At 34.0% G+C, this 16058-nt stretch overlaps 1 protein-coding gene across 1 annotated transcript in view; it reads right to left on the reverse strand.

Annotated features, from left to right (window-relative positions):
* Window positions 1–16058, reverse strand: part of LOC145687543 (cell adhesion molecule Dscam2-like) — a 1184503-nt gene that overhangs the window by 109565 nt on the left and 1058880 nt on the right. Inside the window, exons 22-23 of the mRNA XM_081761007.1 lie at window positions 7777–8046; window positions 6465–6896 (exon numbers count right to left, since the gene is read on the reverse strand). Coding sequence (XP_081617133.1) covers window positions 6465–6896; window positions 7777–8046 — 702 coding nt within the window. The remainder of the gene's footprint in view (window positions 1–6464; window positions 6897–7776; window positions 8047–16058) is intronic.

The raw sequence follows: 16058 nt of genomic DNA on the forward strand, positions 1-16058 counted from the left end.
ATGTCAAAAATCGAGTCCGTGCCCGGAAGTTTTGGTAACTGTAGCAAAGTTCTGCTATGGCTTAATCTCAATATCTGATTGCACGAGATAAAAACATCAAACTAGCAATTCGAAATATATAAATGGCCATCAGATGTTTGTCACTACTTCGATAAATATGCACAGAGGTGCCTTCGTTTTGCTATGCGAATTGGAATAGTGTGTGATTTGCTGCATTGTGGGAACTATTGCGCATAACTGATACGTAAAGTCCCCCCTTTTTTATCGCGACACAATCAACAGTTTTCTCTCCTTTCCCCTCGAGCGTTCACTCTGTTGATGTAAGTAAACGTGTATACATCGTTCCAAACAATTTGTTGTAGACGCCTTTTCAAACATTGTCAAAATAATTATTTCTATGTGATTTAGCGAGTTCTTTGTTTCTCAAGAAACAATTCTTTTCTGTGTGTCCATTGTGTTACCTTTCTAGAATTAATAAGAAATGTGTCGGATGCGGTACGAAGAAGAAAGGCAATATATAATACGTTCCTTTCCAACCGCACCTTCACACATCAACCTTCCTCAACTATTGCCACGATAAACTAAATGTGGTCGCTATGACTATGGCCACTACGCGTAGATTCTGAAAACCCACCCACCGAAAGAAGTCTTTGTAAGAACTGTATCAACATTTAGTAGGCTCGCATATGGTAAGTTAACCCTGAAATAGTGCAAGGTGACCAAGTTCCAGGCTAATGTTCATAGAAAATTGCTATCACATGATCCCATGCAAATCAGCAACAATGACGACAATTACGACTTGGACGACGGTAGTGATCTCGTATTGGGCGGCAAGGAGGACCACAGTGAGTGTGAACAAGAGCCCAAGACAGAAGGAGACAATGGCTATGGCGATAAGCAACCTGCTCAGCCTATTTCTAAACTACATGAACCTCATGTAGATGAATTTTCACAGTACCGCAAAGGTAGATCTGGTCGTGTATCATTCTCATTTGGATGTCATAGTTCCAAACTAGTGCTAAAAGTCACTGTATCCAAGGTCATACGAATGCTGCTTCTTGTCGACTATCACTTCTTTGGCGACTATCGCTTATCTGCTTCTCGCACATGGGCACCATGGATTGGAGTCAATTGATTCTTGGCTTGAATGTTGTCATGGGTGACCAACTCAGCCGGCAAGATCTCCTGGCCATGAAATAACTCCATCGCGATTACGTCTGTATTTGTAAGCCAGTGCTTCCTTGATATTGATCGCTTTGATCTCATGGACGATTAAATTTGTGAGATCTGGTCTGGTTACAACAAGGCTCAGTTTTAGGATATCTTGCAAGATGTCACCCCTCGCTGCACCCGCTGCCAATTATCCGTGTAACTATTCACGATCAGACTGCCCTCACCAACAGAAACATCGGATATCTGGTGGGTTTGAAGGGGCATGCTATGGGTCGAGAATTTTGTGTAGCAACCGCTGCGATGCGCGAAGTGACGGTGTAGCTATACAATACGGCTGATCGAGCCACATTATTTGAGCAAACCAGCATCACTGCCCAATTTCTGTTTCAAATCAGCAAACGTCGGCTGCTGGCCACAGCGGATGGTGGATATCGAGGATGAGAAATCTCGAGAAACTGTCTTTCAGCGCAAAACCTGGTCCGTGCAGAAGAAGAACAGCTTATACAAGTTGATGGGGCTCGTCTTCTCTAACGGGCGACTGGTGGCTTTACGTGGTCCTTACCCTGCAATCCAGAATGATGCCTTCATTCTTAATAATATTCTCCGGAATAATCAGCTGCTTTTCATGCAAGCAGGCGATACACTGGTGGCGGATTGTGGTTTTCGGGATGCCAGGACAAGTGTGGAGGCAAATATTATCTATTTTTATATCCTGCAGAGCAGGGTCCTGGAGCTATCCAACAGTCGAATGAGCAAGCCAACGAGTCAAGACGATAATTTCAGGACCTTATTTCTGGAGCCTCGGGGAACGGACCCAATTTCTATCACCGCTGTGCTCAGGGGACCTGGATCCTTCCAACACCACCACTTGTATTATGTATATGAAGAATATGATTATTCTCTCATCCGTTGCTTGCTTTGAAAAATATACATTTAGCAGGCTATGTATGGTTAAACATTTCACATAAAAAGTTACTTCTATGGAATTTATGTATTTAGACTAAAAATAGTATGAAGGTTAATGAATTGGCACAAACTGCGGGCTGAAAGGAAAACTTAACGCAAACATGAATTAGAAATTTATGGGTGGAAGACCATTGACAATAGCTTAAAAATAGCTTAAACATATCACTGACTTCAAAAATTCATGCTAATAATTTACCATAATTTACGTATAAATCTTCGAAACTACTTGGAAGAAAAATATTCAATATTAGAATAGAATTTTTAAATATGATTCAAATTATATAATAAATATGATTCTTTGTTTAATTTTTGAGACACAAGTTTGGGTTATTGGACAATTTCTAAGTTTCATAATCCGATGTGGTTAAGGGATTATGTAAGCTATCTTATATTTTAACAGTATGCTTTCTTTTTTCTTATGGAACTGTGGAGTGTTTTCATCAGTTTAGAAAATTAAGTGACTGTAAACGAAAAATATCTTATACACGATAAAATTATTAATGAAAATATGTTTAATACATTTCTATGTTTCTGAATTTTTAAAATCCTAATTACAGTGAAATTGCTTCAATACAAATTTTTGGAAACTGTTTAGAAATAGGTAATATAGCCCTATTATTGTGGCATCAGGCCACAATAATGTCTCATGTTTGAATTTTCAAGTTGAGGAAACTAGATCGAATTTTGAAATGCACTTTTACTTAACCATATTTCCACGAATTTATAGAAGTGTTCCCATTAAAGTCAGAATTTAACATTAACCATATTTGAAGCACAGAAACATGATAATACATCGTAAATAAAAACTGTGTTGCATAGTAAAGGAATTAAAGTCAAAAGAAACTTCTTGGGTTACGAATTGCTGCTTTGTTTCGTTCAACTATTTTCTTATATATTGAGATTCAAGAACAACAGTTTTTGTAAGTAAAGATTACCCAAATAGCAATATTGTTATGCAGAAACTTAACTTTACAAATCATTATCTAAAATGTCTTCATTTCATTGTAATATATTAGTAAATATCTTGATTAGTTTATTTCAGTGCACCAATTTTATTTTATAATAAATAGACCTTTTCTTCATTCTCAATTAAACATTAATAGTTTTGCAAATATACTATAAGTATTTCTTTCTAGTTATTTACATTTTTTTTTCTTTTTTGTGTCATAGAATAGCTTTACTTTTATTATACCTCTGCGACAAAATCTTGTTTAAGTTTTACATTTCCTTGTCAGTTCACAAAATAGTTCTACCCTGTTATTGGTTTTGTTTTCTTTGTAATCAGTGCCGATCTCGTCAACTGCTCCACTGATCTTGAGACAAATAATATTCTCAAAATTCATTCCTGACTTTCCTCATACCAAAGAGAATGTTTGATTTTCTTAGAAGCAAAGGTAATTGGAAATGGCATTGTTTTTGTTTTAATTTCGCTGAAGTTGAAGTTTCCTGCCGCTAATGTCTTTCTGATCTGCAGAAGAAAATCCATTTCAAATATTCTATGGAATACTTGTTGGACGATGATTTCATCATTGAAGATCTGATCTCGGCTATTTTCATTTAGTACTTATGGTAGATGATATCTCATATCTTCACAACGGAACAATACGAGTTACTCTTCTTCATATAAGCGAGAATATATGTAAGTACCTTCATATTCTCTGCAAATAGAAACAGTCTTTTAACTAGAAGAGTATTTAGTTTCAAAGTTTGACGTTTCCAAGTAGAATACTATAAATGAATTGATGAGTGAGAATTATCAGCATATATATCACATAATGACGTTTTGCACATTGACTGTAAATTCATACTGAAAAAAAAGAGTATTAAATAATTTTTAGAGTAGTCACATTAAAAAGAAAGAAACATTTTAAAAACTTATATTAATAATATCCACAAATAAGATGTTATGATACTTTCATAAAATTGCAATAAGTACTTTTTATATACTGTAAAGAATATGTTTCATGTTGCCTTACTTACAGGTAAAAGTAAAAAACTTTTTAAAGAAAGATTCTTTGTAACACGATTGCCATAATCTTATTTAGCTCTATGTGAAGTTTTGAAACATTGAAAATGTACAATTAGGCGTGCTGATTCTTCGTGTTTTCAAAAATTATTCTAAAAAATCATACAAGGGAAAATAATTACAAATTTCACAAAGAAAATAAAGTATTCGATACCCATTTGGTTTATTCTGTTAGAAGAATATTAAAATACAATGTGGCAGAAAATCGGAAAGAACAGAATGAATAAATATTCGTTTTATGAATATACGTATATTGTTCTGATAAATATTTGTTACTTTATATTTCGAAGGAGTAAATTAAAATGTTCTTAATCGTACAGAAACTAAAATTAATAAATACTATACACAAAGCAACTTTCTGAAAATTCTCTCAGATATTATTTCACCAAAATTCCTTAAGTTATATTGATGTAGTCACCTATTTGCTATGAAGTGGTTCCTACAGCTCTCCACCTATTACATTTAACTTATAATAAATGTAACTTTAAATACACTTATAGTTTCAATGTCAGTAAATAACCCACTCCTATGTATCGTAGCTACTCTTCGAAATTTCATTTAGTCGGTGTTTACACGGAGATAAATAATATTTTATAATGAAGCATTGAGGCGTTCTGTCAAACTATGTTAATCAGTTTAGAGTAAGATTACGGGAAATGAGAAAGTTGAACAAATTAACACATGCAATAGTGTAAATTGAAACTAAAGAGTGATGTTGATTAATAGTAGTATTGGACGCATACTAGCGTAAATGTTTGGGAAAACTCACCTTTAAGCGTCCTTTAAATAAAGGCTGAAAAATGCATACAGTTACGATGATCTACTGCACTATCCTCGATGCTGAAGTTGTTTCACCCCGTACCGAGGTTGATGGCAGTGGATCATCTAAACTGTACAAAATTTTACTTCATTTAAAGTTTAGTCTTTTGAGCTAGATAATGTTGAGTCTGCATTTCGCTATATGTCGCATATTACTGAAGTATATGAAGTACCTATTCTCGTAACAGTTATACTAAAACTATTTTTGTTCTTTAAAGTTAAATAGTGATTGACAAGAATATAGGATAAATATATTAGAAATAATACGCAGATAAACATGAGTAAGCTTCCAGGATATGAGATAGGAAGATAAACCACGGATCAAGATTTTTTACTAGGAACCCAATTTAAAAACATACATTTCGAAAATAAAATATTCTTAGAACGAAGTTAAAATTATCAGGCTTCAAGTATGTGTCCGTTTTAAATTCTTGGTTTGGTTATGAAGCAAAAAATGAATAAAATTAGACGAGGAAGTGTATGTTACAAATTAGTATTACAAAATAATGTAATTTAAATTCAAACAGGTAGTTTTCTCTTTATTCAAGATAGTGGGGACTGATCTTTGCACACAGTAAAACTTATTTCTGGATTGAATCCAAGAATTTGGCAACTTTAATCCAAGATGTATTTGACTACATGTCTAAGTGAACATAATCTGAGTTTATAAGTACAGAAAATTTACAATTACGGCATACTTTCACTTGTTCATCCAATTTCTAATTACGTTTTTACTTTATCTTTTAGTCATAGTCTGATTCTCTAAGGTAGAAATGTTTCTAAATTGAGAGCAACTTATAGCAACATAATTTACGAAGTTCTAGCTTCAATACAAAAAAGTAAATTCAATAACCTTAATCTGACGACTTCAGTTTAACACCGAATTGCTTTATAATGTTAAACATTTTGGTTTCTTGGGTTTATGCGTTAGAAAAGAAAGTAAACATCTAATAATACTCTCATAGAAAATTATGTTCTAAGTACTGCAATATAGTATCATTATTTTTAATTTCGTAATGTGGAAGAAATGAATTTATTTCGTAAGTAGTAATGAGTATTGTGATAATAATTTCGTTTTAAAATCTGATTATTAAATTAAAGTGATCTTATGTAGGAATATGAGAAAGCAAAATTTATTTTACTATTTCATCATATGATATTGAAAGTAGAATAGAAGTAGTTCCTTTTTTGTATTGTACGACATATATACATATATATTAATATGAATAAAACAGTGTTCTGAGTGGAAACATTTTTATATTAGGTTTGCAAATGACATTCCAATACTACAATCCGAAAGAAGGTTGAAACCTAGCTCTTTCAGAAACTGTTACGTATTTAGGTTTATATATACTGGTACTATGTATACATTGTATATATAGTTATTAAATATATGTATGTATATATATATATATTAAAACGACGAGAAAAACATGTGAAAACTGATAGAATATAAAAACGGAAGAAAGGAAAAGCCTACCTATTACCCAATTTATGTTTGTAGCTTCAGTATATTCAATTACGTAATAAAGAATAGGGCAACCTCCATCAGGCCATTGTTCCAAGTGCACTACGACGGACGTAGAATTAATACGAAGAAGTTGATTGTCTGGAGGAAGTCGGGGTTTAGAGCCATTAGTTCGTACAACAAGTGTATTACTTGCACTGCCACTTCCAATCCTGTTATATGCTGTGAGATATATGTGATATTGTGTTCCACATTGTAAGCCAGTTAGAGAATATGTACTTCTATGCCTTTCCACTCTCACTTCTTCCCATTCTCCGTGATCGTATTTATAGTGTATTACAAATCCTCGAATAGGACTTCCTCCATCGTCCCCTTGTTTCCACTGAAGGTGAATACTGTGAGATGTAGAACTGGTTGAGAGGAGTATTGGCGAAGAAGGAGGCACTGAAGAAAAAGAAAGAAAGAAAAAGAAACAAAACAAACAGATTATTTTCTGTGAGTAACTGGTATATGAAGATTGACATCTACCTTTCGTATTTCTTTTTACTTTCTCATATACATGAAGAATTTAAAGCAGGTAAGTAAATGTAAATATTATTTATTTTTAACTAATAACAACGATGTTCAGATGAAAATAATAATAAAAAATAGTATATTTCGAAATTGTAGGAAATGTACACTCATGTCCAAAATTATTGTCGCATGTCTATAAATATGTTGTTGTAGGAATATAATTTGATAACGAATTCGCCCGGTATTTCTTATTATGTTAGTATGTGTATAATCGGCAAAGACATGTATGTGGCAAATTTCATGTCAAAAAGCAGTAAATAAGAACAATAAAACGAAAATAAAACTTGCTTGTCCATTTAGCAACATTCTCTTTTACTCACTCTAATTTTCGTATTTATAATTATTTTCCTATGAAATTTACTACAAATATACATTTCCCTATTACATATATAGTATCAGTATTAAAAGTACCCTGCAAAATCATTATCAAATTATATTCTTACAAGAAGACGGTTATAGATATGCGACAATCATTTTGGACATGAGTATACAACCTGGTTGAGAAACCTAAGATAAATACTATTTTCGAAATGTACGAACATATTTTTTAAATAAATCTGATAGCATTTCTTAATAAATCATGAAATTCTTTTCCATAATTCATTTTAGAGTTCATATTATAAACTTTAATTATTTAACTCATGTTTTGGTGTTTCTGCCGTTCTAACAAAAGTATTTTTTGTTTTCTTAAAATGGCTTTAAATGTTTTTTACCGCCATACATTTCGGGAAATTTAGCCTAAATAACTAACCTTGCACCAGAAGTTGGTAGGTTATCTGATCTCTGCCATAATCATTCCACGCCTCACAGGTATAGTCTCCTTCATCTTGTCTTTGTGCTGAAGTAAGTACTAAGGTTCCATCGGTCAGAACACGCAAACGAGCATGTTCTCCTAATGGAAGTCGTTCGAATTTCCATTGCCTTTGAGGTATTGGATTACCAACTACACCACAATCCATTTTGACATCACGCTTCCAAGCTACCACTATTGTTTGGCCAAAAGAATAAATCGCAGCACCAACTGAAAGGAAATACAATTATAAATTACAATATAATGCATAAAGATATTTTAATAGTATGATTTATTCCTCTCGTTACTGAGAGATGCTGCGTTAGATTCACAATCCTGAATTCTCATTGTTTTATTTACTTATGTTAGCACAACACGCAATATACACAATTACAGTGTTATGTACAAAACCATCGGAATATCTTATATACAATGTGTCTCACCTAACTCTGCGATCTGAAATAAATTCGAAATGACAAAAAGTGTACCCATGTCGCTGGCCGATAAAATTATGTAAACAGCAAATGCCCACAGGACTCCTATCATGGGGTTCAGAGAGCCAACTTGAAAATTGAAATGGTAACATGGGTCGAGTGATACTTCGTTCGATAGATTTGGAAAATGAAACAATAGTCGGATGAAAGATTTGTGATATGGAACACCAATTTCAAAATGGCCGTCAAAAATATTTGTTGCTTCTAGCTCTAGCAAACTGAAAACTACAGGTACAATTAGTGATAACGGACGTGGTTTATCTTTCCGAAATCTCGTGTCTTCTGAAATTACTGAGATTTTAAAAGATGGCAAGGGAGACATTGTTCTGACATTACAATTGTGTAGTACTTTGCCCAGAACAAGAGTTTGTGGCAAGTGACCACATTGTTTTCAAATGTGTTATGGAAAACTTAATTAGCAAGATTATGGGCACAGTAAATTCAATTATTTCTTTTGTTTTAAGGTGAAGATCTAGAGGTGTATCGCAGGATATAGGTTAAGAAACAGAGTACGTTTCGTCCTTCCGGCGCGAGGGGAGGAGGGGGGTTAAGGTTGGAAATGAACCTTGAAAGAATAGTTAAAAACGTGTTTCAATCAACCAAAAGAATTGTTTTCCTTTGTGTCTGATAATTAACAGAAACTATTGGAACTGTAATGGAGAAAAGGAAGTACGTAATATGGATTCATTGGCATTCCTGTTAACGCTTTGCTAAAATAAATGTTTGGTAACTTATTCTTCAGCTGATTAATTAAAGAAAATGGTGGGGGATCGTAAACTGTGAACACTATCCTTCCAGGGTGCTAATAAGCATTCTTTGACATCCGGAGACTAGGATAATACTGCATTGGGTTCTATGTGGTACCATAGACATTAGTTTCCAATTGCATTCTTATGTGGTGACTTCGTAGCCATGGACGTTAAAGCATGCTACCGATGCCACTTGTAGACAGTTTGGTGGTTCAAATCCGCTACTCTTTTCGATTTATTTTTCTAAACTTTTCTATTTTCCTATTTGTGAGCTTGCACATTGATCATCCTTTGTGATATAACACATAAAAATTTTCCATGCAACATAGATGTTAGTTTACATTTGACATTCCTTTTCGGATTTAGATTTGATTTGATATTTACATGCTAGTCGAGCTGGAAACTTCTGAGCATGGAACCTACAGTTTTATACGTAGGTTCTGAACCACAGTTACGTGATGGCGGCTGTAGAGACCAGTATGCCAGGGCATCTAGCTTATGACTTTCCCCCACACTAAATAGCCTCCAAGATAGTTGGATGAAATACCTGTTATTAATTACTTTGATATTTGATTTTTCTTATTCCTATGCACATTCGGAAGGTGTATTGGATGGAAGATTTGTTTGTTTCTCCTTTGGCGTTGGGCACACAAATTGATTAAGTGTTACAGGTTACTTGGAATATCCCAGCAGCCTGCTGTAAACAAATCAATATCAGTACGGTACGTTCTACTGTTCAGTGTACTACTTTGTCATGGTCTGGTCTGCTGTACTGCTGTTAGTTTCAAACAGAGAAATACTATACTACATACTAGAATGCACTGCAACGAAATTACACGTATGTTTAAGATATTACTACTTTTCATGTTGATACACAGTGAACCTTGTTTTGCGTGTTCTTATATTTGATTTCGTCTATTCGGTCACTTCTCTTCTGATATGCCGGTCTTCAGTAATGAAGAAAAATTAGACATTCTTCTCATTTACGGTGAATGTCATAGAAATGCAACAACAGCTGAGGGGCACTGGACGCTGAACGCTATCCAGATCGACGGTGTCCTTCATCTCATACCATTGCCAATATTTGCACAAATCTCATAGAAACAGGGAACTAGGCTCCCAGAAAGCGTCAGCGTACCAACTAATGACGTTAACGAAATTGCTGTTCTGGCTGCTGTAGCGCACAATCCAGAAATGAGTGTACGACAGATTAAACGCGATTCTCGAATAAGCCGCAGTAGTGTGTTGAGAATTTTGCATAGGCGTACGTTTCATTCATTTCACATCTCAGTAAACCAAACACGGCAAAATGCAATGCGAGACTCAGACATTTGCGTGCAATTTTGCACTTTAATGGTTGAAAAATATAAATCCGTATTTCTGAGTAATATTTTGTTTACGAATGAAGCTTCGTTCACTAATCATGGTAATGTGAATTTCTGGAACACGCACTACTGGTCCGTGCAAAATTCTCAATGGCTTCGTGTCGTTGTTCATCAATGGCATTGAAGTGTAAATATGTGATGCGTTATCGTTGGTAATTATATTGTAGATCCATATTTTTATCAGGGAACGTTAGATGGGTAGCGATACGCATCTTTTCTGCAAGACACTTACTGCTTCCTATAAAGGACCTGGATTTGAAAACGCGTCTATCAATGTGATACTAAATGATGGATGCCCCGAATACTTTGCACATGTCTCCAGAAAAAAAAAAAAAAAAAAAAAAAAAAATGGGTGCAAAGTTTTCAAACAGGTGGATAGAGCGAGGTGGACCTGCGCTACCTGTGTGACCTAAGCTCGATCCCCCGACTTAACGCATTAGACTTGTTTCTTTGGGGCGCAGTGAAAGAAAGAGTCTATCAGGAATCCCAACGACACGAAAGATATACAAGAAAGTGTTACTGCGGCATGTGCGGCAATATCTGTGGAAACACTGCAATCTGTATAACGCTCTCTTGTTCGCTATCCCCAAAAGTGTATTAATACAAACGGTGGGCACTTCGAACATTTGCTGAAGTTAAAGAGTTGCATCAGGTAAGATATTACTGATTCTTTGCGAGTGCGTTTTCCGCGCTGGTTGTAATTTACAAACATGGAGATTCTGTGTTCTATTGTACAGGTCACTAGTAATTGTGTTTAGAAAAGTTCAAAGCCGTCCATTATCACTAATTGTACCTGTAATTTTCAGTTCGCTAGAAGCAACATACATTTTTGACGGCTATCTGAAAACGGTGCCTCATATTGTAAATATTACCTGTATTGCATTTTTTAAGATTTATCGAATAAGATATCATTCGACTCACATTGCCATTTCAAATTTTCAAGTTGGCCCTCTTTGTTTTATGATGGGAGCCCTGAGGGCACTAGCTGTTCACATAATTTTGTCGGTCCTTTACATGGGCACATTCCTGTGCAACTAGATTTTGATTTTTTTTTTTTTTTTTTTTGTCATTTCAGAGATATTTTACGTCCCAGAGTTAGGTGAGATACCCTGTATATGTAAAAAATGAATGTATGCTTGTTTGTTTTTCTAATATACAAACCCACACCGTTAGCTTGTTATATTATTAAGTAACTGTATCGAGGAGACCGTAGGCTATTTAGAATTTTTGATACATATTCTAAGGGAAGGAGGAGAAGGGTGTTCAAATGGTAACAGTTAGTTTAAAATCTGTGTCAAAAATAGCGTATGTCAGAAGGTTCTCATGTTAGGACGATAAAACTCAGTTTGTAAACTTATTATTAAAAGCAAGTTGACACACATATATAGCTTACAATCTGAAAAAGAATTACTGTAATGATGAATCACCCCCAGCATCCATAGAGGGTAGGAAGGGAGTCAATGTAAAAATAAACGAGAACGACCAATATTAGTGTCGAATCCATAGCTTCCAAGGTACCTGAGGTGAATAGTGCTATTTCCGATGCCGTCAAAGTAGAAGTTCAGCCCCTATCAGTGTAGAGGTGAGACTGGGTGAAAAGATAAAGGATCCAAAATGAGCGAGATCAGTGTTTAAACCAATAGTTTTCGGGTTCTCTTGGATAATTAGTGACTGTTCCAATGACATTTACACCCAAGTTTAGTCAAGAATGTGCATGTATGCTGGCCCAGGGATTGAAGGGGCGTTATTTATTCAACTCAATTTTTTATTTTCAGACAGAGTCAACGTCACTTTAGCAAGTTCTTTATTTTCAAATATTGTCCATAAACGTCATTCCTCTCGTGAGAAGCCAGGCACTTCTGCTAGTAATATATAAAATACAAAGATATTATAATTTTATTCATTTATTTATTTATTTTTTATTGTGACATGTATTGTTTACAGTTAAAGAAATTGAATTGTTCATTGCATTACTACTTACTTTTCTTTCTTAAAAATATTTTAATTCCAGAGAAGTGAATATCAAGAACTTTTGATCTGATATTGTTATAAGAAGTAATAATTCAAGGGGATTTATATAGCATTTCAGTTTGTGCCTTCCTATAGTAGAACTTAATGTTATAGCAAAATCTCCTTTGGTAAAAGCAGTTTAGTTCTATTCAGTTAATCTTACAGTTAATCTTACAATTACATTTTGTTGTTCCAAAAGTGCTAAATCATCAGCATTTAATTCTTTAAATATTAAACCACTATGATTCGGTTTCCCTATTCTTTCATAATTTCAAAAATTTACACTAAATCCTTTCAATCCGTTTTTTTTTTTTTTACGACCCTTTTAAGTACCAAATATATATTATTTATGGGCTTACAGATTAAGATGAGATCTAAACCATATACTACTCCCACCGGGGTTCAAACCCATGTCTTCTGATCCAACTCCTAGAACGCTATCCATGTAGTCACAAAGAACTAACTTTCAATCCTTTTCCAATATTTTTGAGTTTTCGAATTGCAATAACACATGCATGATCCAAACAAGATTTAATATAGGAATAATTTCAAAAGTGCTGCTTGAAAATGAAAATATACTTACAACGAGACTTACGGAAGTGTCACTCACCGATTTGAATGAAACTTTACACATTTGTAGAACATCGAAAAATAATCGACACTTATTTTTTTGTTTCGGCAATGGTGAAAATTTAAGGGTGGAAACCACCTTTGAACGTTAGGGGCGATCTCTAAGCATAGACCGAAACCAACCATTTAATTTAGAAGAAAACATACTGCCAGGGGGCTTTTAGGACAGCTGATTCAATATCTGACGTCAAAATTACAAAATTCGAAGTGGTAGATCCAATATAGTCATTACATTATAAAATGTCTTCTGGTTTGAAATTCTTTGCACTTAGCCAAGAACAATTATAGTTGGCAGAGATTAGTGCGAGTAGGTTGCAGACCAATTTGAAACCCCTTTCTGTACTCATTTTAACAGAATGCTTGATTAAAGTGAGTCTCTGTACCTCTCACTATAGCTTTTACAGAGATAAAAGCAGTAGAAAGTGTGGCACAGTCAATAAATCTATGATTCACAGCTACACCATACAGAATTTAGTTTCTGAAAATTGTGTTCTATTGTTAATTATTTTGCAGGAGAAGAATGGAACATTTGGCCCTATAGTCCAAAACAACCTCTTTTAACCTGTTAACTGGGGAGTTTCCGAATGAGAAAGTTGCATCTGAATGGGGAATAAATTTGTTTTAAAAATACGTATTATGAGATGAAATGAAGTTTTTGAGTTTTACGTTCCACGCCATGCCCAATACGATACGTATTAATTCGTCACGCCCAATATGAATCTTATTATGGCGAGTGTAGTCGTCAGACTGCAAATACAAGCGAAACTCTCATGACAAGTTAAATTGTCATTGGCAGTTAAGAGGTTAATTTGAAAATGTCCTTTGAAAGCATCAAATTCGGAAAAATTACCATCAGGTTTCGTGAAATCATGGTTTCAAGAAGTTTTTCTCCCAGTGTCTAATACAAAGTCTATTTTGTTATTAGATTCGTAGAGTAGTCACAATTAATCAACTTTTCAACCTATTTTACGAACAAAAGATTACCTCAAAATAGAAACAATTCGGTACTAACAACAGGTAGCATTTATCCTTTTGATGTGTTCGTCTTCAGGCCGTGGAAAAACTTCTTTAGATATTTTACTGATATTGTCCTCTCCAACAATAACATAAATTTACATCTTCGTAATAGTATAATTTAAATCCAAACCACTGATTCATAATCAGTTTTCTTCTCCCAGATTTGCAAATCTTATTAGATATTCGTGATACAGAATCAATTATTTGGAAGAAGATTGTGTTACATTTTGCAATTTCTCACAGTTATTGCTGTAATAAAGTGAGCTTGGTGTAAACAATGTTTATGCATCACACACACATTTTTTTTTTTTTTTTAACGAAATATCATTACTGTGAAGCGTTTTCTCAATAAATTCATAAAATTATAACAATTGAGTATATGTGAAGTTCCGACATAGCGAGAGGCGAGGCGACTCGCTATCCATAAGCACCCCGAATAGGGAGAGGTGCAAAGACTCACTTTAATCAAGCATTCTGTGAAAATAAAGGGGTTTCAAATCAATAGAAAGGGATTTCAAATCGGTCTGCAACCTTCTTGGAGTAACCTCTGCTAACTATAATCGTTCTTGGCAGTGCAGAGAATTTCAAACCAGAAGACATTTTGTAATTGTAATTACTATATTGGATCCACCATTTTGAATTTTGTAATTTTGACGCCAGATACTGAATAAGCTGTCCTAAAAGCCCTATGGCAGTATGATTTCTTCTAAATTAAATGGTTGGTTTCGGTCTATGCTTGGAGATCACCCCTAACGTTCAAAGGGTGGTTTCTGCCCTTACATCTTCACCATTACCGAAACAAAAGAAAAAAAAAAGTGTCGATTATTTTTCGATAACTTCGTTCAAAAACTGTTTCGCATCCTCCCTGTTTCTCTGATCTTGCACATAAACATTTCCACCTTTCCCACTCTCTATGAAACCACATTCAGTAACACGTGCTTTCTGATGAAGATGGTTTTCAAACTTGGTTCTCTGGTTTCTTCAAAATAAAATCACAACAGCTCTACAAGGTGGTATCAAACTCCTCTCACAACATTCGCTTGTGGTTATTGTTAATAGAGGCGAACAAATAAATGATTGAATGAGTGAAGCTTGTGTTTAAGAATACAATAAAATGTTCCATTTTACACCCTGTGATTGTGTTTAATTATTGTAATACCTTAAATTACGTGAATTAGAATATGCTGATTTTCAAAACGCTTCAAACTTTTGCATCAATCTATTATATGTGTTGTACATGGTGTATAGGCCTTTGGTTCCATAGTTACGGGTCATCAAAGTTTAGTTATATATATATATATATATATTGTTAAGACCATAGATAATTTATTAATTTGTTTGATTAAATTGTAATATTGTCTTAAATTTTAGAAACCTAATTTAATCTTGTTTGTTTTTTTAAAAATATGTGCAAATGAAACACTATGTGTATATTTCAAATTGTACGCATTTTATTCTAACAACAAAAGTTTGTAATGCTATGTAATTAATTTGTCAACACTTACACTTTCATTGGACAATGAAAACATCAAAAAAAAAAAAAGTAACATTGTTTCGTGTCATCATGATTAAATTAAGGTTATGAAAATTTAATTAAATAAAATCATTTTAAATCTAAAACGCACGTGGATAAAAATCGGTCCAAGTGCTAAAACCGTATTACTAAAACGTCAGCAGTTTAAGTTGTATAAAAGCTTTTATTTTTATTCACTGGGATTATTAAGAGTAAAACCATTAAAAGTAGGATCATTAAGAGTAGGAGCATTAAAAAATTATCATTAGCATTATTGTTCAAAAAATCGTCAAAAAAATATCAACAACAAAGTACAACCAACTGTTGTCTCTAAAATACAAACATTCAGTGCTTGGCTCAAACATCATCACCAACAAATATGTGTCACAACCAAATTCTGTGCTAATCCAATTCATTATTCATAATTCATACACTAAACTACAAT

This window comes from Thermobia domestica, chromosome 6 (genome assembly GCF_964235325.1).
Source record: "Thermobia domestica chromosome 6, izTheDome1.hap1.1, whole genome shotgun sequence".
NCBI classification, from domain to species: domain Eukaryota; kingdom Metazoa; phylum Arthropoda; class Insecta; order Zygentoma; family Lepismatidae; genus Thermobia; species Thermobia domestica.